General features: G+C 41.7%; 1 protein-coding gene across 1 annotated transcript in view; it reads right to left on the minus strand.

Annotated features, from left to right (window-relative positions):
- Nucleotides 1-23,446, minus strand: part of LOC149470393 (fibrocystin-L-like) — a 221,387-nt gene that overhangs the window by 141,625 nt on the left and 56,316 nt on the right. Inside the window, exons 20-25 of the mRNA XM_089664462.1 lie at nucleotides 21,899-22,032; nucleotides 14,297-14,448; nucleotides 10,656-10,813; nucleotides 7,312-7,456; nucleotides 5,750-5,907; nucleotides 535-657 (exon numbers count right to left, since the gene is read on the minus strand). Coding sequence (XP_089520588.1) covers nucleotides 535-657; nucleotides 5,750-5,907; nucleotides 7,312-7,456; nucleotides 10,656-10,813; nucleotides 14,297-14,448; nucleotides 21,899-22,032 — 870 coding nt within the window. The remainder of the gene's footprint in view (nucleotides 1-534; nucleotides 658-5,749; nucleotides 5,908-7,311; nucleotides 7,457-10,655; nucleotides 10,814-14,296; nucleotides 14,449-21,898; nucleotides 22,033-23,446) is intronic.

The raw sequence follows: 23,446 nt of genomic DNA on the forward strand, positions 1-23,446 counted from the left end.
TTGTTATATGGTTGGTATAGGTGCAGTCTAGATTGGGAATAAGTTCGGTATAGAAAGCAGTATGGGTGTGGTATGGATTAGGTAGAATTGGTGTCCCACTCTCAGCAGCCCAATCCCTGCTAGCAGTATCAAATGTCCCGGCTGCTGATTTGCCTCTGATTACTACTCTCAGAAGATGTGGAGTGAGATTTCAAGATTTCTCTACTGTGCCGCTCTGCTCACTGTTCTCCTTGCTGGAGGCTCTGACATGACAACAGAAAACTCTATCCCTACCAAGATGGCAACCACCACAAAGAGACACTTGCAGAAGAAGCCAAATATTGTAGACTAGTCCTTTGTCCTCTGCCTGCCTTATTTTGAGCACAGCTTCCATAGTTTAGTTATTCTTTAAAGTCACAGAGGTAATGAGTAGTGACCATACATAAAGGCATTGCAGCCTGTTCACAGAGATTAGTCATGCAGAGAGCTTATGCAAAATTATTTTTGTACAAGATCACTTTTAAAGTGTAATATACATGACAAATGTAGTTATACCTGAGGTGTTTTATGTGGCGTTCTCACAAAGTCTCCAAGCATACGCTGTCGGAACAGGCCTCCATCGACCACTTTTATGGAATACATTTTAGCATTTAATCCAGTGACAGCTGAGTCCTTTATCTAGCCAAGACAAATAAGCCACATTAAGATAAATATAAATTCAAACGAATGGTATTCTTGCATTCTTACCAATAATTTGACATTTTAGATAATATTATAATGCTGAAAACTCTAATTTTTTTTGGTATGCTTGGCATCATGTCTAAATGTATATAATTTTCTTAAGCAAATTTTTTTTTGTAAATCTGTTGCAAATTTTCAGTAAAATCACTTTCTGTTGCAAGCGGACAACACTAAGCCACTGCCTCATAATTAGCAGCAGCAATGCCAGCCTGCATGCACCTTCAGTTTATTGTTGGTCTACTCATCTGATTAACCTGATTGGCAGCCCATTGGTCAACTGGTGGAGCACATAGAACAGGTTGACAACACTGCTGCCAGTTGCAGGGCAGCAGCTTAGTGTTGCCAGCCAGTAACAGGAAGGGCTGTTACTGACAGGAAAAACTCTTTGCAAGCTCCAGGTCTTTATTACTTATAGCCTAAGTTTTTGTAAAAAATGGTTTAAAAAAAATAGGTTCCAGGAACTGTACTTATTATTTACGCAAAGCATCCCTGGTGCCGGATGTCCTCTTCTCAAGAGTGTTGACTGTTTTCTGCAACCTGCTCTATTTACAGAAACTGTGCTATAGCTGACATGAATGAAAAGGGTTCTATGAATGTAGGAGAGATGGATGAATGAAAGTCTGCTTCCTGCATTCATAGATAGCTTTCCACTATAGTTGAGCTTCTGTGCAGCCCCAAATGATTGCTGTTGTGGGGTATAGGAGGGGGCAGAGAATTTCGGATTTTAACTATGACAGTCAACACCAGCACAAGGGACACTTCAATTTAAATGTAAGTATGGACCCTTATGCGGATTTTGTAAAAAAACATTTTACCTAAGCTTAGGTTTTCAGAAAACCATATACAGTGAGGAATAATGCCAAACATAATGACAAATAGATTTTAGATTTAAATACCCTTTAACATTTTCTGTGGTCTGCTCAAGCTAAGGACCTAATCTATAAACTGTCAGACACAGATATATTGGTATGCTTTTGAAAAGGGCTACTATAACTGCTTACCACCCCACAATTTTGCTCTAGACCAAAACAGAAAAAAATGTGAATAAATGAGACAGCTGCCGTGGTCATATTTTATGTGCGGTTGAGCCCCATAAAAGAACCATTTAGGGGCTTCTCTAATCTTCATTTTAACTCACCGAGTGACAAAGAATACTAATTATTTTCATAGCAGTTGTATAGGGGTGCTCAAACTTTATGTACATTCATTTAATTCAAATATATTTGCCAAATTTCATTGGTACCTGGAAAAATAATCACGCAGCTCTTGCCCTCCTTAATAATCACATTGGCTGTTATATCTATAGTTTTGCCCTTGATTGCTTTCAGTACAGATACAGATATCCGGTTCACTCAACATTTGCTAGGTTTGTTTATTTTTTTCTCTATACACTTAAGTCATATTAAAAGTTGAGCTGAGATCTTAGGGAAGGAGAGATTTATCCTCTGAAGTCCCCATATTAAGGACAGGTAGAGAAGGCTGAATCACCTATGAACCTATACATATTTGAGGACACTCATGGAGATTTCTGTACACCTTGACTCCTAGCTTCACCCAACCACTGTGGCAGCTGTAAAGGGAACCCTGTCTAATTTTTGAGTTCCCTTTTTATTTTACATTACAGAGAACCCAATAGGCTAAGTAGGACAGCTGGGCCAAGGAGAGTAGTTAGATGTTCCAGTATGGATACTTAATTGCTGAAGATCTCAAGAGATACAACAAGGGTAAATTAATGCATTGTTACTCACCATATATTAAAGCTGATCATACACTGATCAAAATTCAACTGGTTCAACAGGAATTGCTATCAGTATGTGGCCATCTCTGTTGGACAGAAGTCGTTAGATCACCTTCTGTCAAATGATCAAGTTGGAAATCTTTTCTCAATCAGCAGCCCCAGCTTGTGGACAGCTTAAGACATCAGCTAGTCAAAATTGCCCAAACTGGAATATTTGTTTTGATGTTTTAAGAGAACACGCCAACTTAAACTAAAATCAATTTTGTAAAAAGACAGGTTTGTTATATTTCTTAGTGAGACCAGTGGTGAAATATCTTCAGCTTCACCCAGCTGTGGAGACCATTGCAAAGTCAAATGATGTGCCGAATTTCCAGTAAATTCTCCAAAAAGTAAAATTAAAAAAATGGATTTTTAGAAAGTGACACTTTAATTTAGGCCTCAATCGAGAAGGAACAGAAACCAGCTACAGCTGAGGGAAATCTAGAAAATGTATATTATATAGGGTGTGCTTGTTGGAGCCCAACCTCTGTAGCTGTAAGATAAACATGCCAGATGGATATCAGGGATGGATGGATGGGAGCAGTAACACTGAGGCAGCTCTTCTTAGAGTGGAAGCAAGGCTCTAATGCAGTAACAAGAAAAAGAGAGGAAGGCGCCTCTAAGTGCAGTATTGACAATTTATTCAGTAAACAATGGAAAATTTGCACTTACAAGATAAACAGGTAAAAAGACTCATCCTGTGGTAATTAGATCCAGGTGGGACATCCAGCCGTCCAGCAGCAAACTATGTCTATAGGATCAGGAAGTAGAGTCCAGGATGTGCCTGTGCATCAAAAATGAAGCTTGGAGAGCAGAGTCAGATGTAGCAGGTGAAGGGGGCGGTAATGCATTTCGGCGCATGCTCAATAGGCTCCTTCTTCAGACCTGAGCCCCAGTAGAACCCTGACATTTTTATAGTGTGAAGGGAGTGTGCATACATACACACTCATATAATTTTTAACCCAAAAGCATTAGAGCTATTCTCTCGTGTGTTTTTATTTCTATTTTTATTTCTGTTTTTATATCTTTTTTCTACTTGTGTTAATTCCTGTATGATGCAGGAAAACATGTAGGTCCTTAGGACCCAGGAATTACTTTCCTCCCTCCCATTTCCTTCATACTATAAAAATGTCAGGGTTCTACTGGGGCTCATGTCTGAAGAAGGAGCCTATTGAGCATGTGCCGAAATGCATTACCGCCCCCTTCACCTGCTACACCTGGCACATCCTGGACTCTACTTCCTGATCCTATAGACATAGTTTGCTGCTGGACGGCTGGATGTCCCACCTGGATCTAATTACCACACGATGAGTCTTTTTAACCATTTATCTTGTAAGTGCAAATTTTCCATTGTTTACTGAATAAATTATCAATACTGCACTTAGAGGTGCCTTCCTCTCCTTTTCCTTTTAGCTGAATAAAATCTCCCCACTGGAAATTCCAAGAGATATGAAGAAGCCGGCTGGTACTGACACAAGACTAGATGGAACTGTCCTTTACATGTGAGATGGGGAAACAGCTCTCATTGTTTGAACACTGTGTGCAGTAAATTATGGTGTGGAGTAAATTGATGTTTTGACTGACATTCTGCGGTTTAGCCACAAGATGTCTCTGTTTTTCTAACACAGGCTCAGACTGCATAGATATTTGTATATTCATGAAGAGGTGGGGTTTTTTAGTGAACAGGAAGAGGAGAATGCAGCCAAGTTTTGGACGATGCTGAATGCAGGAGCCATGTTTTGGACGATGCTGAATGCAGGGGCCGTGTGAGCTGAGAATCCTATGACACCCAGGTGTGAAAGTGTCCCTCACTAACCAGAGATTGCTGCCAAGAAGGCTGATGAGAGCAGAGGAACTAAGCAACATTTGTTCTGTTCAGAGTCACCAGCAGATGCAAAGCAGACTCGGGTCGGTAGGAATGTGCACGCACCTCATTTCAGTGTTGGCGCCTATAGACTGAGTCCAGACCTATAGTTAGTTAGTTAGTTAGGGTCTCTGTTTGTGTCAGGCCACAAGTGTTGATACTGATTATTGGAAGGACTCCACCACTTAAAGTGACATTTCACATTGGAGAACTGATAAAATGCTACAAACTCAAGCCAGACTGGCATTTTGCTCAGAAGGAATAATCAGGCATGTGCTACAGGGCCAGTTATGGGAGGGGGAATACTGTAGATTTGTGTAAGATTGTAAGCTGTTGTGCTGCACCGCAGGCTAGCCCATACCATACACCCATACTGTCGGAGATCGCCGCGCCACTGGGCTCGGCGCAGGCGCAGTACACCTCCCTGTACGCGAGCGCCGGGACTTGGCCGACCGCGGCAATCAGGTTCGCGCATGCGCAGTAGTGACCACGGGCGCGCGCCTGGCACCAATGACAGCACAGGGCGGGATATTTAAACGGCCCTGAGCTGTCATTCAGTGTCTTTTGGTCTCCTTGTATCCTGTGAACCTGTGAACCTGTCGTAGTAAGTTGCTGACCCGGATTGTGCCCTGACCTTGCTGTTTTCTCCTGTTCTTGACCCTTGCTTGCCTGACCTCTCTCCTGAATGCCCCCTATTGGATCTGACCTGCTGTTGCTGACCTGGCGTGTGACCCGACTATTCTTTGCCCGCTGCTCTGTACCGCACCGTCCCCATAGTTACCGACCCGGCTTGTATGACCCTGCACCTGCTCAGCCATCCATCCATCCGTCCCTCTCAACAGGGTCTCCAGACCTCCTCATACCTGGCTCTCTCCCGTGGGAGCCCCTGGCGAATACCCCTACCACTGACGGGTGTCCTCAGTAGTCACGACCTGGTCCTGGGGTACTCCAAGTCCATCCCCACCATCAGGGGCCCTGGTGAACAAGTACTCTGGGGCTTAGACTCCGTGCGCTGGGAACATCCGATCAGTGGAGTGCTAGTGGTACCGCCGGGCGGTCCCTTACACATACATTGATTCCTGCTCTTTTAGGGTAATAACAGGTAAGGTGTGGCAGCTTAGTTGTGTCCGCCAGTAGGTAAATTACTTCACTTTCTACCTTCATCCATCAGAAGGCACCGTGCTGTGCAGCACAAGGGTCTCAGCCTTTGGGCTGGGTGTATGTAAAATTTATTCTATGTTCCCAGCATTTGTGGTTGTGTTTACTTGCCACATCTAAGTAAAATTCTGTTGTGGCAAAAGCTGGTGTTGCTTTCCTCGTTCGTGACTTCACTGTATCCTGGGGAGCCCACCCCGGTACATGGCTTACATACACACCAAGATTCTTACCTGTATAAGAGGCTGATAGCCTGTTGCTGTCACAAAATTTATCTGCCAGGAGTATCCTCTGCAGCTTTTATAGATTTGTGAAACAGTAACCTGACCATTTTCTGGAATAGCTTCTAGGGCAGACTTTAGATCCATTGGTGTTATGTCTACAGGGAGATCTACAATGAAACCAAATATGTGTAAAGTGTCCATCTGCCAACATGACAAGTAAACAAAAGTAGCAACTGAGCCAATTTATAACTAGCTTGTAGAGCAGGGTGCACATAGCAGGGCTTTGAACAGTAAATAAAACACAGATTTATTTCCCAGCACACTTACCAGCTAGATATTCAGAAAAAAAAACGCTGTCTAACAATTTCGTTAAAAATAAAAAAGGTTTTAGTTACACAACATTTGTGTATATGGTATGAAGGTTTTCTATTTTTTTTTCTGTTGGTTGAACTAGATAGATTAGTGCTTTTTTTTCAACCTAATTATATTACTATGGATCTATGTTCCAACATGGAGACTCTCATAGACTAAAGTTATAACCGCACTGCACAGAAGGGCCTTGACAAGGTAAGCTTCCACATATTTTTGCAAACCTCTTTTTTATTGCAAATTGTTACATGCCATAATTTGTATTTTTTATGCTAGCTATCAAGTGTGCTGGGAAATACATTTTTGTTTTGTTTGTTTAATACAATAAGTAGCATCTGCTCTAGCAGAACCTAACATGGCTGTACAGGATACACGTGCTGTTCATGTGCAGGCCTACTGGGATCACAAGTCATTGGAGGCCTCCCCAAGTGCAGGAACAGAAAAATGGAAGCCTATGATTCAGTTGATGGGAACAATGTTTTGGGATGCAACATGATAACATCATACATTTATTTCACAAGCTCATGGAATGTAAGTACCTAGATTTGACCTGGTATCGTCCTCTCTACAGCAGAGCTCAGATTGAGAGAGGAGACAATGATCAGTTGTGCTGCAGTGCTGATAGGTGGAGAGAGCAAAGTAACTGAGAGATATGCTTTGTTGAGCTAAGATGAGACCAGATCAGTCTGCTGCTTCTCGTTTTACCTTTCAGTCGAGCCATTCTCAACCAGGATTCTGTGTAACCCTAGGGTTCCTCCAGGAGTTGCTAAGAGTTCCTACTACAGCTAACTGACTTCCTACCTGATAGTGCATGCATAGTTCTGGGTGCAACACCAGTTGGCAAAGTACATTGCATGACACCAAAGATCTTTCAAGCTGTCTGTAAGGGTGGCATTCTAACCACCACTTTAAGGGACTTTCTTCTTACTGAACCCTGATACATTTTTAGCAAGGGCTGCCTGAGACCTGAAATTCATTTGGAGTAAAATGGTTGAGAAAGGCTGGTCTAGTCAATGGCTGGGATAAGGACATAACTGCAGCAGAGAAAAATTAGGTAACAGAGCTGTGTAAATATCAAGACTGAATCGGCAGAATGACAGGAAAAACAGATGACTTTTATGACATTTTATAAGGCTGGAGTTTCAGAAAGCCCAATTTATAATTTCATCTAGAATAATGAAGCTGAGCATGAGTGAAAGTACCTGGAACCTCCTTCCCATAACCCAGAATGCTGAATGTTCCTCCAATAGGTGGAGAACCGGTATAAGTTCTGTTGATTCTTATTGATGTCCTTTCAGTCCAAGTCGATGCTTGATAGATGGCTGAATCAGCTCTGTCCTGAATGCCCTATAAATAAGTGAGATCGAAGAACAGAGATGAATCGTTATTCTGTTTATCTAATTTTTTACTTTTATTGATACTACACAGATATCCATATGAATGTATATATATATATATATATATATATATATATATATATACCGGTATATATATATATATATATATATATATATATATATATATTATATATAACATCTTACTGGCTTACTTTAAAGTCAACAGGTAATGTGAAAATCTCTTAACTCATCTGAAACTGAGCTATGATTAATTACTATGGGCTGCTATTATTTGCACATCCTCAGAGCTTCTTGCAATATCTTATTGAACCAAAAAGGGAAGGATGAGCATCTTCATTCCTATCCATAGTCCCAATGCAAAAGGACAAAGTGAAATACTTTAGACCCAAGATGTTTATGTTCCTCACTAAAACAGTAGTAGTAAAGATATCTCAATTGCATCTGATTCAGGGACAACTCCCAAAGGTAGGATTTTCCCTAACTTTTGGATACTGTAATATAAAGTGAAGGAAACCTTTCCATGGAGGATACAAAGAACAATTTGCAGACAACTTTACTGTGCTTTAAAACTACATCTTATTATGATTTAAAGTGAATGTAAAGCTTTGATTTTTTAAAATAAAATAATAAACATGTCAAACTTACTGTACCCGCTCTGTGCAATGGTTTTGCACAGAGCAGCCGATATTCTCCTCTTCTGGGGTCCCCCACCGGTGCTTCTAGCTGCTTCTCTAAGGTGAGTGTCCCCATAGAAAACCACTTTCTATGGGGGGGGCACTCACATGTGCTCGCTGTCAAGCCATGCTGTCTGTGTCCAATGACACAGACAGAACAGTGCGGTCCCGCCCCCCCCCCCCTGCTTCCTCATCACAGAATTTGATTGATAGTGGCAGGAGTCAACGGCTCCAAGTACTATCAATCTCTCCTGTGAGGAGGGAGAGCGGTTAAAGCCGCTGCTCTCATGCACAGTGCTGGATCCAAAATGGGCTCAGGTATAAATTGGGGGGGGGGGGGGGCTGGGGGGATCCTGTGACACAGAGGGTTTTTTTTACCTTAATGCATAGAATGCAATAAGTTAAAGAATCTTTAGGCTCTAGAAACCACTCAAAATGCATGATTAAACAGCCCTTCAAACTCCTCTAACACAATAATGCGAAGCCCCATTGAATGGGAATTCAAGTGTGACCCCTGAAACATGTTAAAAATGTTAGCTATAATCTCTTGATATATCATTTTATTGTGATGTAGCCAGGTGTCAGGTATATCATTATGCCATTCTGGGACATTTACAGATGAGACTATGATTAATCCTTTTCCTCCTAGTGTTCAGTACTTGGAGTGCTACATTACTTCCCCCTAGCAGAGTGGATTCAGTTTTACTGACAGCAGAGGATCTTGGAACCTGTAGTCCTATAGCCAATACATCCTGTATTTCTGAGTGCTGATTGAAGTACAAATACCAGAGAGCTGACGAATGAGAGGATGCTGGGAAAGCAGATATATTCTACAGCAAGGGACTGGCTCTTTCTCTTGGGCACAGGATTCAGAGCTAAATCGAGGGGTACTGCTATTCTCCTCCAGAGACAGACTGTTGGCTTACTGCTGTGGGACTTTGCACATCAGTTCAGCACAACAGTGACACTAATCACCAAACTAGAATCACACTCTGCATCAGGACTAACATTGTCTGGTCTACACAGAGACACCTCTGCTCACCGTGCTAATAGACCATCAGGCAGCGACGTCCCTGCAACCAGCCAAGAGCCTGTGCAGGAACCTTGTTCCTAGAAGGCTGTGCTGTTCATAGGATTGATGAGCAGACGGATACCAAACCTCTTTCTTTCATAACTCTAGAGACACTGCATGAAGACACCTTTACAACTCAGTAGCAGGATATCTTTGCTTTGAGCAATACCACAGAATATCTGTTTAATTGAATTGAATTACCAGTATTTACTGTTTATGGGCCCTACCATTGCTAACAGAAGACAATGGACAATGGACACTTTAAACATCACAGGACTCAAGTTACAATCTCTAGTAAAGGGACCTCTTCTCTTTTAAGGCCAATGCTATTTAAAAGGGTAGTATATGTTTACCTAATCCTCTACTTCTCCATTGCTGTGCCAGTGGTCTGGAGGGAGCTGATAAGTCAACAAGTCTTTTCTTCCCCCTCTAGCTGCTGGTGTTGCAATTAAATGGTTGTAGCATGCTACGCATGACTGTATAATCTGTTAAATGTTGCTAATTGATTATTTCTGCTTTACCAATTTTCTGCTTTTATGTGTTAACTGGAGTTGTATATCCTAAACTCATTATTTCTGTGGCCTACTCTTTTGAACAAGTTTAATGTAGAGGTGTTACTAAAGAGTTGTGTCTCTTGCATTGTTTTTATATACTTATTAAACATGTCTGAACCCAGAGTGTCAGAGGTCTCGAGAGGCTTTCAAAGTAAGGGCAACCACTGGGGTCAAGCATTTTAAAGTGACCCTGCAGGGGTAGTGCTACAGTGACAAATACAGATTTATATCTGGACTGATCCCTATGGCTTGGTGCAATCATCCTTTCACTTTATACAATCTGACTCTCCCAGGGACCCGTTTGGGGCTCCTACAGGCAAAAAAGAACTGCCCCACTAGAGCAATCATCTGACTTATTTGGAAGCTCCAGAAAGCTTGGAATTTAGCACTCCCACACCCAAGTTCTGGAGACAAAATAAAATACCTTAACAGTGGTTTTTTGATTACTCTTTCCAAAGTTTCACTCTTTCCAGTCCTAATTTAATTTGTCGATGGCTCAATCAGCAGTGATTCCCAACCTTAGTTCTTAAGTACCCCCAACAGCTCTTAAATATCAAGCCATCACTGACATCTTGCCATCTGTTGGGGCTACCTGAGGACTGAGGTATAGGACTATTGCCCTGCATGATCCAATTACAGACTATAGTGGATTGCCCACCCAAAAACACATTTAAATTAGACACCATAGTTTACTGCAGCTCACACAGACTCTGTATAAGACCCTACAGTGGCACTTTGGCAGCAGTTGGACTAGCATAAAATATAGTAATATAAGGTGCTAAGTGACCACATGGCACTATTAATGGATCATCCCTATTTCAAAAATAACTATAACTACTATATTTTTGTTTCAATTTCTTATGAACAGGAACTCTCTCTCAAACATACCTCAGCAAATCCTACAGCAATAAGTGGAAAATTGTAGCCGCAGTTGTATGGTGTTATAGTGATGGTATGCTGGGTTACAGATGTACTAAATGTGCTGGCCACATCGATGTTACTGATCACAACTCCACTTTCTGATAAGGCTGGTCTTTGCCTGTGAACTGAGTCACATACAGGAGAAAACATATATAAACAGTTGTGTTATGGTATAAGAGCAAGTTAAAAGGAACCTGTCTAAAAAGAAACATAGGTGCTGCCTTTCTTGACATTTGTATCTAAACCAAACACCTTAGATAACCTCCGTATGATTTTACGAAAATAGCTAATCATCCCTGAAGACTTGGAATATCATCTATACGAAGTGTATTTTATAAATTTTGCATGCTAAGAAGCAAAACCCTCTACCAATGCAGTACTAGGTCTCAGTTTGATACATAAGAACAGTAAGTGAATACAATTATGTTTGGTCAGCTTTAGATGTTGACATTATTAGGTGAAGGAAAGGGTGTTTTTTTTTGGAATCTGGTGGGCTGAGTCATCTTTGATACCCCAGCAACCAGATCCATTTACATTAAAGCCTAAATATACCTAAAACAAAAAAATATATTTAAATCAGCACAAGGGATATTACCGGCCTTCAGTGATGTGTCCCTTGTGCTATTGTGTCCTCTATTTGCTGAAATCTTCCTCCTCCATTGCCCCCTCCCATACACACTTTTACTGCCATAATTTTCCAATGCAGCAAGGATTAATAGAAACAATGATTTCCTATTGGGAATAAAAAAGCATTCGGAATCTGAAACTAAGAAGCAGTGACGGGCTGTCGTAAAGAGTGCCCTTTTCACCCAGCTCCTCAATTCATAGAAACTGGTTCTACAATTCCCATAAATGAAACAAGATCTATGAATGGAGCATGAGTGGACAATTGATGGGTCTGCCCCCTTCATTTATAGATTGTGTTTAATTCATAGAAGCTGTAGTAACATCTTCTATCAATCAATGGAGCAGCTGGGCAGAGAGGGTGGGCATAGATGGTACTCTTAATTCCAGCCTCTCTCAGCCTCTTAGTTCTATTAGCCTCCCGTCACACCAGAAGATTATAGCGGTGCATGCAGTGGGGAGCATTGGAATAGGAAGATTTCGGTGAATGGAGGACACAGCAGTACAAGGGACACATCCCAATAAAAGTAAGTCATATCCCTTGTACTGGCTTTGTTTTCCTGTTAAGTAAATTTAGGCATTGATTCGTGTCCCCTGGAGAATTTTGGGTGCGCTTGTCCACTTTTAGTTTGCTGCCACTCCTGTTGCTTCTTCTATCATATAAAATAAATAAAAAACAACAGGGAGGAGGGGTACTCCCTTGGTAGGGAGCTCCCCTACTACAACACTCAAACTCAACTGTCGCTGGTCCCCTCAGTGATATCCAGAGTATACAGTATAGAGCCCCCTTTGAAAGATCGCTAATCACTTACTTAAAATCATGTAAAACTAATTGCATTTAATAAAGTAGAATTCCATGATAGACATAATAAGACTTAAAAAAGCTCTCCCCCCATACCCTCCTCACACCTATGCTGACTAACCTGTGTAAGAAAGATTTATATACTTACCTGTTATGAGCCCGCTCCAGTCCTGCCATGTGATCCAGCTCCCTATGTCAGTCAACGGCAGCTGGAGAGGAGATGCGCTGACAACAGATGGGTTATAGGAGCCTATGGGTGACGTCACGGCTCCAGGCTCCTCTCCACTGCAGCCAACGGTGGCTGACACAGGGGATCATATGACCAGAGCAGAGCAGCCTTAAAATAGGTAAGTACACTGCTCAAAAAAAATTAAAGGAACACTTTTTAACCAGAGTTTAACAAGTCAATTAAACTGCTGGGGTATTGATATGGCCAGTTAAGTAGCAGAGGGGGTTGTGAATCAGTTTTAGCTGCTTTTGTGTTAATGAAATTAACAACCGGTGCACTAGATGGGCAACAATGAGACAACCCCCCCAAACAGGAATGGTTTTACAGGTGGAGGCCACTGACATTGTTTTCCCTACTCATCCTTTCTGGCTGTTTTTCACTAGTTTTGCATTTGGCTAGGGTCAGTGTCACTACTGATAGCATGAGGTGATACATGGACCCTACAGAGGTTGCACAGGCAGTCCAACTGCTCCAGGATGGCACATCAATATGTGCCATTGCCAGAAGGTTTGCTGTGTCTCTCAGCACAGTCTCAAGAGCATGGAGGAGATTCCAGGAAACAGGCAGTTACTCTAGGAGAGCTGGAGAGGGCCATAGAAGGTCCTTAACCCATCAGCAGGACCAGTATCTGCTCGTTTGTGTAAGGAGGAACAGGATGAGCACTGCCAGAGCCCTACAAAATGACCTCCAGCAGGCCACTGGTTTGAATGTCTCTGACCAAACAATCAGAAACAGACTTCATGAGGGTGGCTTGAGGGCCCGACGTCCTCTAGTGGGCCCTGTGCTCCCCAACCGGCACCATAGAGCTTGATTGGCATTTGCCATTAAATACCAGAATTGGTGGGTCCTCCACTTGCGTACTGTGCTTTTCACAGAAGAGAGCAGGTTCACCCTGAGCACATGTGACAGGCGTGAACGGGTCTGGAGAAGCTGTAGAGAACGTTATGTTGCCTGTAACAGCATTCCTCATGACTGTTTTGGTGGTGTGTCAGTGATGGTCTGGGGAGGCATATCCATGGAGGGACGCACAGAACTCTACAGGCTAGACAATTACACTCTGACTGTCATTAGGTATCGGGATGAAATCCTTGGACCCACTGGCAGACCCTATGCTGGTGCAATGGGTCCTGGGTTCCTCCTGGTGCACTACAATGCCCAGCCTCATGTGGCGAGAGTATGCAGACAGTTCCTGAAGAATTAAGTAATTGATACCATTGAATGGCCCCACTCTCGCCTGACCTAAATCCAATAGAACACCTCTGGGCTATCATGTTTCGGTCCATCCAATGCCGCCACGTTGCACCTCAGACTGTCCAGGAGCTCAATGATGCCCTGGTCCAGATCTGGGAGGAAATACGCCAGGACACCATCTGCCATCTCACTAGGAGTATGCCCCGGCATTGTCAGGCATACATACAAGCACGTGGGGGCCATACAAACTACTGAGTACCATTTTGAGTTGCTGCAATGACATTTCAGCAAAATGGACTAGCCTGCTGCATCATTTTTTCACTTTGATTTTCAGTGCTCTGTAGGTTGATAATTTTCATTTCCATCAAAAGATAGGGCTTCTTTATGTTCCTAACACATTACCCAGTCTGTATTAGTATAGATATCCAGCATGATATGTTTCCCAATTGAGATATGATGTGTTTTTTGAAAGTGTTCCTTTAATTTTTTGAGCAGTGTATATACTTCTGTCTTACACACTTTACTTTAAGAACTAATTTCCCCTTTTAAATAGACCTAAATGCATACATATTCAGGGTAAGAAATAGTAGTATTCATAATTCAGTGAAAGAAGTTTAAACAAATACAGTAAAGTATGTTGGTTTGTATACAATAATTGTTGGCTTGTTTATTAAATTTTTAGTCAGAAACGATAGACCTTTGCTTTAAAATGTATGCTTAGGAAAACACCGAACCTACAAAGGAAAGAGGAAATGATTTTACCTGGGACATCACTTGTCACCTCTTGTCCAAAGTATAAGACATCAACATAGAAATCTTGGTTTGGAATTAAGCGGAGAGTAAGCAGGTTGAAGTTTTTTCCAGAGTACTTTGATTCTATAAGGTCCAACAAATTGATGCATGTGTATGTCCAGCTGCAAAAGAGGTCACTTTCATCACATTTCCAAAGGAACAAAGTCAAATTATTCAAAGAAGAGAAAGTTTGTACGTACTGCATATGCAACCATCCTGCTTATCCTAGGCAGGGTGAAAGCAGGCATTACAAAATATATTGTACCAGTATATTTTCATTTTTTAGTTTTGTCAAATAAAGTTGCTGAACTTTGTCAGGTTTACAATTTCAAAGTAAGAGTTGATTCATCACAATCAGGCAGCACTGATTCAGATGTTGCTACCAACAAAGGAATACCAAGTGCCAGGGGAATATCAGGTGAGCAGGACCAAATCTATCACATAATTGCCTGGCTATTTGCACTTGTGTCAGGGAATAAAGATCCCACTAGAAGATGCAGGTGTCTCTCTCATTCACTATCCAGCTAGGAAAGTGACTCATACCATGATCTCACAGTTCGACCTTAGACTACATCAACACATCAGTATTGAAGAACTGACCTACTGTATCTCATTCAGCTAGATGTGTCTAGAGTCTCATCATCTAGTATTAAAACAGAATTTTGGGTTTCACAAAAAAAAGTATACTCATCTAGGTGGGCGCAGCATCGATCTGATGCTGTATCTGTCCCCTGCCAACTTTACACTGAGAACTGAGTGATCAATACCACTGATCAAAAAAACACTGATCGCTCAGTTCTCCCCTCCACCCTGAGCTGAGAGCCATGACTGTCAGTTCTCTGCCCCTCAAACACTCACTGGAGCGCTGGGTTGTGGAAGGGACAGGAACGGCTGACTGAGTCTCCCAGCAGCCCACTAAGAGGCTAAGTCAGCTGCTGGTCCAGGCTGCTGGGTGGATCCTAACTGTAAAGTCAGGATTGATCCAGTACTCGGATTGACTGAGTGAACGGGTCACAGGAGTGCAGAACGAACAGCACTCCTGTGATCCATTGGAGAATAAGGGCCAAAAAAGCTTTGGCCATACTTCTCCTTTAACTCATTAGTTGACCAGCCAGGCTTTCCAGATTGTATGACATTTCCCTAGGCATCTCCTTTCCTCATGTCACCTTGTAAAGAGGCAAAGCATCACTGAACAGAAATTTCCAAAAGGGAAGCATGGGTAGATACCTTTTTTTTAATATTGGTGAGCTATGGGTTTGCAAGCAGAATAGAGCAGTGATCCCAGTCCCAAAATTCGTCTCGCCCTGGTAGATGCCAGGGGTTCAACAATCTTTACAGGCACACAGTTATAGCTATAGGTACAGAAATTGAGGTAAAAAAGGAAAAAAATGTACCATCTCTCCCTAGAAATCTTGTACTGGGCATGCTCCCTTCCTTCAATGTAAATAAGCTGTGTCTATACATGGGTTACTATGAAGCCAAGGCTAAACTGGGGTGGGTGAAATTGCCTCAGTTTTTCCAGGCCCTCTGCTTAGGCATTATACAGAAGATTGGAACTGTCTGTCAAGGATCTTATCTGCCCAAGGGCATTTGTGAATGGGTCAGATCCTTAACTGACAGTTTCCTCTGCTATACACAATCTCTTTTGCTGGCTGTCACTATGCTCTGCACAGGACAGTATGTAGGTGTTGTGCAGAGACAGTTCACACATAACTTGGTGGGAAAGCAGCCCAGCCGAGAACACTCACAGTTCCAACAGTGTGTAGAGACCGGGATTCATCCAAACTGACAGCACCTATTAGGAGAGGTTTAATGTGGCCTGGCCGTCTTGTGCCCAAGCAGGCAGATGTCCAGAGAAGTTGTGAGCCCTACGCTTTCCTTTTTCATCAGGAACCTTTCCCTGCCACTAGTTCTGTCCCAACCAGGTCGGGTACCTGTCTCTACTATACCAACTCACAAAATGCATAACAAACCTGGAAGACAGACCTTAAAAAGTCTCTACCTGACCCAAAATGGCTGCTAGAGTCACATGGTTGGCAGCATCCAATGGAATAGCTTCCCCAGTAACCCTGGAAACCGTAGAGGAATCATGTTCCTCCTGACTTTCTGTCCAACTGCAGTGCCGCTGTGGAAGAGCACCATCTGCAGTGGAGAAAGTAAACTGCACCTGCCTACAAGCATGTATGCATGTACAGTGATAAGAATCTTCCTGTGATAGGAATCTGGTGTCCAGGTCTGTGAGGTCTGTGATCATTCAGCTACTGCTAAACTTAGAATGCTCTGGAATGTGAGTTGGATGTTCAGATGCTAGTTCTAACAGTGACTAGTGAGCCAGAAAGACATTTGAGCATCCAGCTCACAATACAGAGCATTCTCAGATGAGCAGGAGATAAATGATCATGGAACGCACAGGCTTGGACATAAGATTCTTATCACAGGAAGAGTCTCATCTTATGCCACTATTTATGCCAAACTGTAGGCTCATCGACCTGCAATACCTAAGAGCATTGGAAACTGGAGGACATTGCACTGAGTTTGGATGAGGAGGACATGGCGGTTATGTGATTATCTTTCTTCCAACACTTGGTTTCAGCTCAAGACAGATTAATACAATTCAAAATTGGACATACATACTGTAACTTCTGATAGATTACAACACTTTTTAGCCTTAAAGTGCTTCTAAGCCCCAATGGTGTGCCAACACCTATATGATTAGGCACACTTTTAGCCGCTAATTTGACCACACTGACAGTTTATTATTAAATATCTTTTTTTCCCTCCTCTAAAATGGTAGCCAAGTTACTTTTTCCCCTTTCCCAACAGCATGGTCCGGGCTGGGTGCAGCTAAGTTGGAGTGGGTCACGTATCCAGTGATCCAGTGACGTCCCCTCAGTTTTCCAAGCCCTCCCCTTAGGCACTGCAAAAAGGATTGGAACTGTCAGTCAAGGATCTCATCTGTATGAACACATAGGTGGTTGGATCAGATCCTTAAAATTGACAATTATGCAACATTTTATGGGTAGTCCACCAAGCTCTGATTGTGGTTTTCATCATAAATGTTGAATCGTAGGGAGCCCAAGGGCCTATGAAATGTAGTTACTGCAAAGCCTCAAAAGACCTGAGCTGCACTGTTTCCAGAATCACTGCAATATTACCCTCCTGCAGGCTCAATTAACTATGTGCATGTGACATTTATCCTGCAAACAAATTCTTGAGAAACCTAGAGTCAGGCTTTCACAGAGCCAGAGGAGTTGGATGTTGGCAATACTAAGCCTTGGGGTTGAGTTACCCCACAAGAAGGTATTAAGTATCATAATAAGGCATTTTAATATTTGTAGGTTATCCAGGCCAGAGCTCTTTAAAAAAAAAGACGTAGAAGTTTAATTTTGATGAGATCCACCCTCCCAGTAAGAGACACAGGTAAATTGCTCCACGCTTTGAGCCTGGTCTTAGTGCAAGCCATCAAAGGGAGAATATTTAGGAAGATATAATTGGAAAATTCCTAGTAAATTTCACCCCTAGGTATGTTATGGATGTTACTGATTTCAATGGCAGGAAAGGAATAGACTGTGCTGGTGCCCCATCATCTAGAGGTAGGGTTTACCCCTGTTATTCTTTATTGTATAAAGCCTGGTTACATTCACTACATTTTGCTGGTACATTTTGGTAATTTCTGGCAAAGTCAGTGTATTTTTCCTATAAGAAGCTCAATCGTAGGTAACAAATGAGAACCAGTACTGGAGAAAAGATAAATCCCCCAAAATATATTGTTAAACAATTCTTGTGTCCATAAAATTGTAATAAAAACTCAAACATTCATAATTCAGTGCTTGCGTGTCTTCTATCAATCTTTCATGCAATTAATTAAAAAATTTAAAGTATAACTAAAGCCAAAACTTTTTTTGTTTTTATTGTTACATCTGCCTTGTGAGATTTACCCTCTCTATTTGTCCTGTTTACCGTATCATCAAAAGTGAAAGTAAAAGAAAATCCCAAATTTCAGGTTGCCCCCAGAGCAGTAATAGAGGGGAAATCTTCCAATGGGGACTGGTGACCTGGGAGAGCCCAATGAATTCCCTTAATTTACAGGAATTTCATATCACTTCCTGTTTTGGCTATAGGACTGTAAGCGAAGGTAAATCTCCCCAATGGGGCACAGATGGTAAAAATAAACCTGATAAGGGTTATAACCACCCCTTACTCGGTGACTAAAAAGGTTTTGGCTATAGTTCTACTTTAACCGTTTCAATACCGTGTGATTTTACACCTTCCTGCCCAGGCCATTTTTCAGGTTTCAGCGCTCTCACACTTTGAATGACAATTGCGCGGTCATACAACACTGTACCCAAACTAAAATTTTATAATTTTCTTCACACAACTAGAGCTTTCTTTTGGTGGTATTTAATCACCGCTGGGGTTTTTATTTTTTGCTAAATTAACAAAAAAAGACCAAAAATTTTGAAAAAAAAACACATTTTTCTTTGTTTCTGTTATAAAAGTTTACAAATAAATAATTGTTCTTCATAAATTTAGGCCGAGATGTATTCTGCTACATGTCTTTGATGAAAATAACCCAAATTAGGATGTATTTTTTAGTTTGTAGGAAAGTTACAGAGTTCACAAACTATGGTATAGATCTGAATATTGATCAATCCTGAAGTACTGACAGCCAATCTAATTTCTTGAGGTCCAAGAATGTCAGAATAGTACAGATATCCCCAAATGACCCCTTTTTGCAGAGTAGACAGTCCGACGTACTTCATAAGAGGCATGGCGAGTTTTTTGAAGTTGTATTTTTTTGTCATAATTTTTCGGAAAATGAAAAAATTTAAAAAATTATTTTCACTATTTTTTTTTTTTACATACTGTCACCAGTGCAGTACAGCGTCTTCATATAACTGGCATGGCGGTGAACATGGACACTGACTGGTGACAGTATGAAAAAAAAAATATATATATATATTTTTTTATTATATTTAATTTTTTATTACATTTTTTTAATGATTTTTTTTTCATATTTTACTATGACCAAAGTAGTACAATGTTACCATAGTAACATTGTACTACTTTGGGGAAGTGATCAGTATTTTTTTTTTTTTTTTTATACACAGTTTGCTTATAGCAAAGAATTACTTTGCTATAAGCAAGCATTTAGCTGAATGAAATCGATTCATTCAGCTTTTTTTTTTTTTTTTTTTTTTTTTGTGCTTAGCTGTGATTTGGTCACAGCTAATCACATGACGTGCATGTGACCTGCTGTGACCATTCACAGCTAGGCACTAGTATACAATGGATGGCATCATGAATGAAGCCATCCATTGTATACAACTATCATGTGACCTGCTGTGATTGGTCACATGGTACCAGCTACGGGAGCCGGTACTCGGATCTGTCATCGGCCGTGTCCGAGGTGCACGGCCTGTGACAGATCCCGCTGCTGCGCCGCTCTGCTGTGCCGCAAACTGCGCATGTGCGGGAGCACGCCAAATGGCGTGCACCCGGAATTTAGGAGCGCATTTCAAGCCACCAAACGGCCATTGGCCGGGCGGCTAATGGTTAAAGTGATATTAAATGCAGATTTTTTAAAAAAAATAACAGACATGTTATACTTATCTGCTCTATGCAGTGGTTTTGCACAAAGCAGCCCCGATCCTCCTCATTTCAGGTGAAGCAGGGGCACCTGAGCAGGCTCGCTCCTGAGCCGCTGCTCTGTGTGTCCATTCACACATGGAGCGCAGCTCGGCCCTGTCCCCGCTCTCTCCTCATTGGCTCACTAGCAGTGATTGACAGTATCGTGAGCCAATAGCTCCCACTGCTGTCTCAGCCAATGAAGGGGAAGAAACCCAGGAGAGCTGCTGCTCACGTGCTGGATCGAGATGGGGCTCAGGTAAGTATTAGGGGGGCTGCTGCACACAGAAGGTTCTTTACCTTCATGTATAGAATGCATGAAGGTAAAAAATCTTTAGCCTTTACAACCACTTTAAACTCAAACCAGAAAGAAACGGACAGCTGCCAGAACAGTTTACTGCTTCAGCAGCTGTCCATTCCTGACTGCAGTAGGGGGCAGTGTAGTGCACAATTCTGCGTCACACACAGCTCCTTTTTTTGTTTTTGTATAAACTTTATTTGAAGTGTACAAAAGTACACTTAATTCATGTCACTGTACAGCAGCGTGGTGCACTATGCTGCTGTACAGTGACATGCAATCCTGTACAGTGCGGTGCAATAGAATGCAGCATGTTTGCATTTTATCGCAACACAGCTCTATACTGTGTTGCAGTGTGAATGGGACACACAGAAAACAATTGTTTCTGTGTGTCCTTGTGGTGACAGGCATTTTACAAGGCACTGTGAATTCCCCCTTATACTTCAATAAGTCATAGCAAACATGATGTATAAACAAGATCAGCCTCCAGATGTCACTCTAGCTCTTCCACATCCCTTTTCTTGATGGTTATCCACGTCATAAATCCTCCAAAAGGTGTTAAAAGGGAAAACCACAAACATAGTGTTGTAATTTATACACTCACATAATGCAAATACAAATTATTCTTACTCATTAAGGCATAAATACAAATTATGCATACATACTGTAAATATATTAATGAACAAGCCAACCGTCAGCAAAGAAAGTAAAAAAGTGCAGATGACTCCCCATTACTCCAAACCATGACATGGCACAAATCAATGTACAAAATGGACCAGAACTTGCAAACCTTGGGTTATATTGGGTCATACAAAGCATTAATATTAGATTTCCTCCCCTTTGTTCCCCTTTCCTACTGGTCCTAACACCTTCGGCACCTTGAATCATAGGCAGAGGAGACTGTGTGCCATGGATGTCTGCTCTGAGATGTCGCATCTTATGAGAAAGAGGGATTAAACATAGATTAATATTGACGGAAAGGCACAGGAAGGAAAAAATTACTGTTTTGAGGGTTAACCTAGCTCTAAGCTCAAGCACTAAAAATTGTATATGAGAGTTTACATTGTGATACCCAGTGATCCTGCCATACAGGTTCTTATTCAGCTTATTCTTGTTATGGGGTGACAACTGTCTCCCAATTATGCTCCTGTGTTGTCACATGCACTTCTGCAGGAGACTACAAGCAGCTGTGCCAACACATACTGCTGTTACTCTCAAGAAGCTGGTCCAGAGCAATGATGTGCAGCTGATGCTTAACAGATTACATGTAGACAGGTAGATGAAAAAATACATTGCAACTTTATGATATGCACTGCTTCAGCAAATAAATGCCATCATATTACAGTTCAGAATTACTTTCAATCTGTAAATGTTAAATGTGCCATATAAAACATAAGTGAAACTTGTTTTTAAAATATTGCAGTGAAGGTAGTGCCTAGAGGGTGTTATAAAATTAATTTATACGTTTTTAACATGAATTAAATACTTACCAAACAAGAACCATCACAGGACAGGCGGTGAGAAGCCTACACTCTGTACCCTATGAGTTCACAAAGTACGACTGTTGTACAAAATGCTAGACAGTACACAAGCTGGAGGCAATACGTCACATTCCAATAAGTAAAAAAAAACATTCAAAAACATACCTGTACCCCTGAGCCATGTTGTATGGAAATTGAGCCTCATATATGGTGGAAACCATTCCAGGGGAGTTAATGTCTTGATATTGAAATGACATAGCAATTTGATTTATGAAGCTACCCTTGTAAGCAAGGCAAAGCTGAAATTAAGACACAAAAAAAAGCTTTTATCAGCCATCTTTACTGCCCGCATCCAGAGCATTTACAAGTTCTGTTACATCTCATATTAAATCTGCAAATCAGTTTACCTCAACCACTGCTATATCAACTTGTCTCGTGTTATATTAACAAGACTCTAATCTCTACAGCTCGCCCATGAATGCTGCTGCAAGACATATCTACAGTATACCTCTACCATCTGCTGCCTTTCTCTGACACAAACTTGACTGGTCTGTAGAACCGCTTTTGGTGTCCATGTTGGGTTAGGGGTACCTTCTAGCCTTTCCCTCGAGGAGTCTCCAATGTTTTCCTAGTTGCAAGTATACAACAGAGAGAAGAGTGGAGCCCAGAGAGCTAAAACGTGAGAGATAGAGAATTTTATATTGTTGAGAAAAAGCACATAGGCCCTTCTGGGAGTTCAAGGCCTACACCTAACCAAAAAAGTAGACTGACCATTTGATGGGTTTTCTCCTTCAGGGAACACCATTTGTTTCTTAGTAGGCCTGCCAGGACGCTGGAGCAAACTGTAATGGGGACCCTGAGATTGAGCATACTGAACAGGACTAACCACACATAATGGAGCCATGCTGTAATGGTATAATGCCAGCTATGCTGAACTGAACAATTTATGCCCATATTAAAATGAACTGTTATGATGCACTTTGCAGAAGTAAAAGAAAGTTTCACACGGAGTCTTTTTTATTCTATGAAGTGAATGATGGCCAATACCTGGGGAACAAGAAGTTAATGTACATAATGGCTGTGTTAGGGGACTGGTGGTGGTTCTGTAAAGGTGGGTTGGCCTAGCAGCTGGTGGTGACAACCAGGTACCCTGTCTGGACCATATGATGAGAAAACTCGTGTCCCTCATGTATTTGGACTGGGTGTGTGTTGCGGCCCCTAATGGACCCAATCTGGAAGAAGAATGGGTCCCAACAACAGATGTGAAGCAACTAGCCCTGCTGTAATTAATTGAACTCTAGCACAGGATCTGGCTTTTTAACTGCTACTAGGGGGCACTAAAAGTCTCTGATTAACCTGATGGAGGAGATGTATGTAATAAGCACACTGGCTAAATGGTCAGCATGTTCACCTAGCAGCGCTAGGCTGCTGCTTCAAATCCTAGTCACGGCACCACCTGCCTGGAGTTTGCATGTCCTCCCTGTGCCTGTGTGGGTTTTCTCCCACACGCTAAAGAAATGCTAGTAGGTTAATTGAACCCTGTCTAAATTGATCTTTGTATGTGAGTTGGGGACGATTGTACGCTCCTTGAGGGTTAGGCACTGATGTGAATGTTCAATATATATGTAATTTGCTGCATAAATTGACAATGCTATATAAGTACCTGTAATAAAAAAAAATTTTCCTGCAAAAAATTCATGTCAGCATATTCAC

Source organism: Staurois parvus, unplaced genomic scaffold (assembly GCF_062004578.1).
Source record: "Staurois parvus isolate SC_StPar_1 unplaced genomic scaffold, SC_StPar_1.0 ptg000047l, whole genome shotgun sequence".
NCBI classification, from domain to species: Eukaryota; Metazoa; Chordata; class Amphibia; order Anura; family Ranidae; genus Staurois; species Staurois parvus.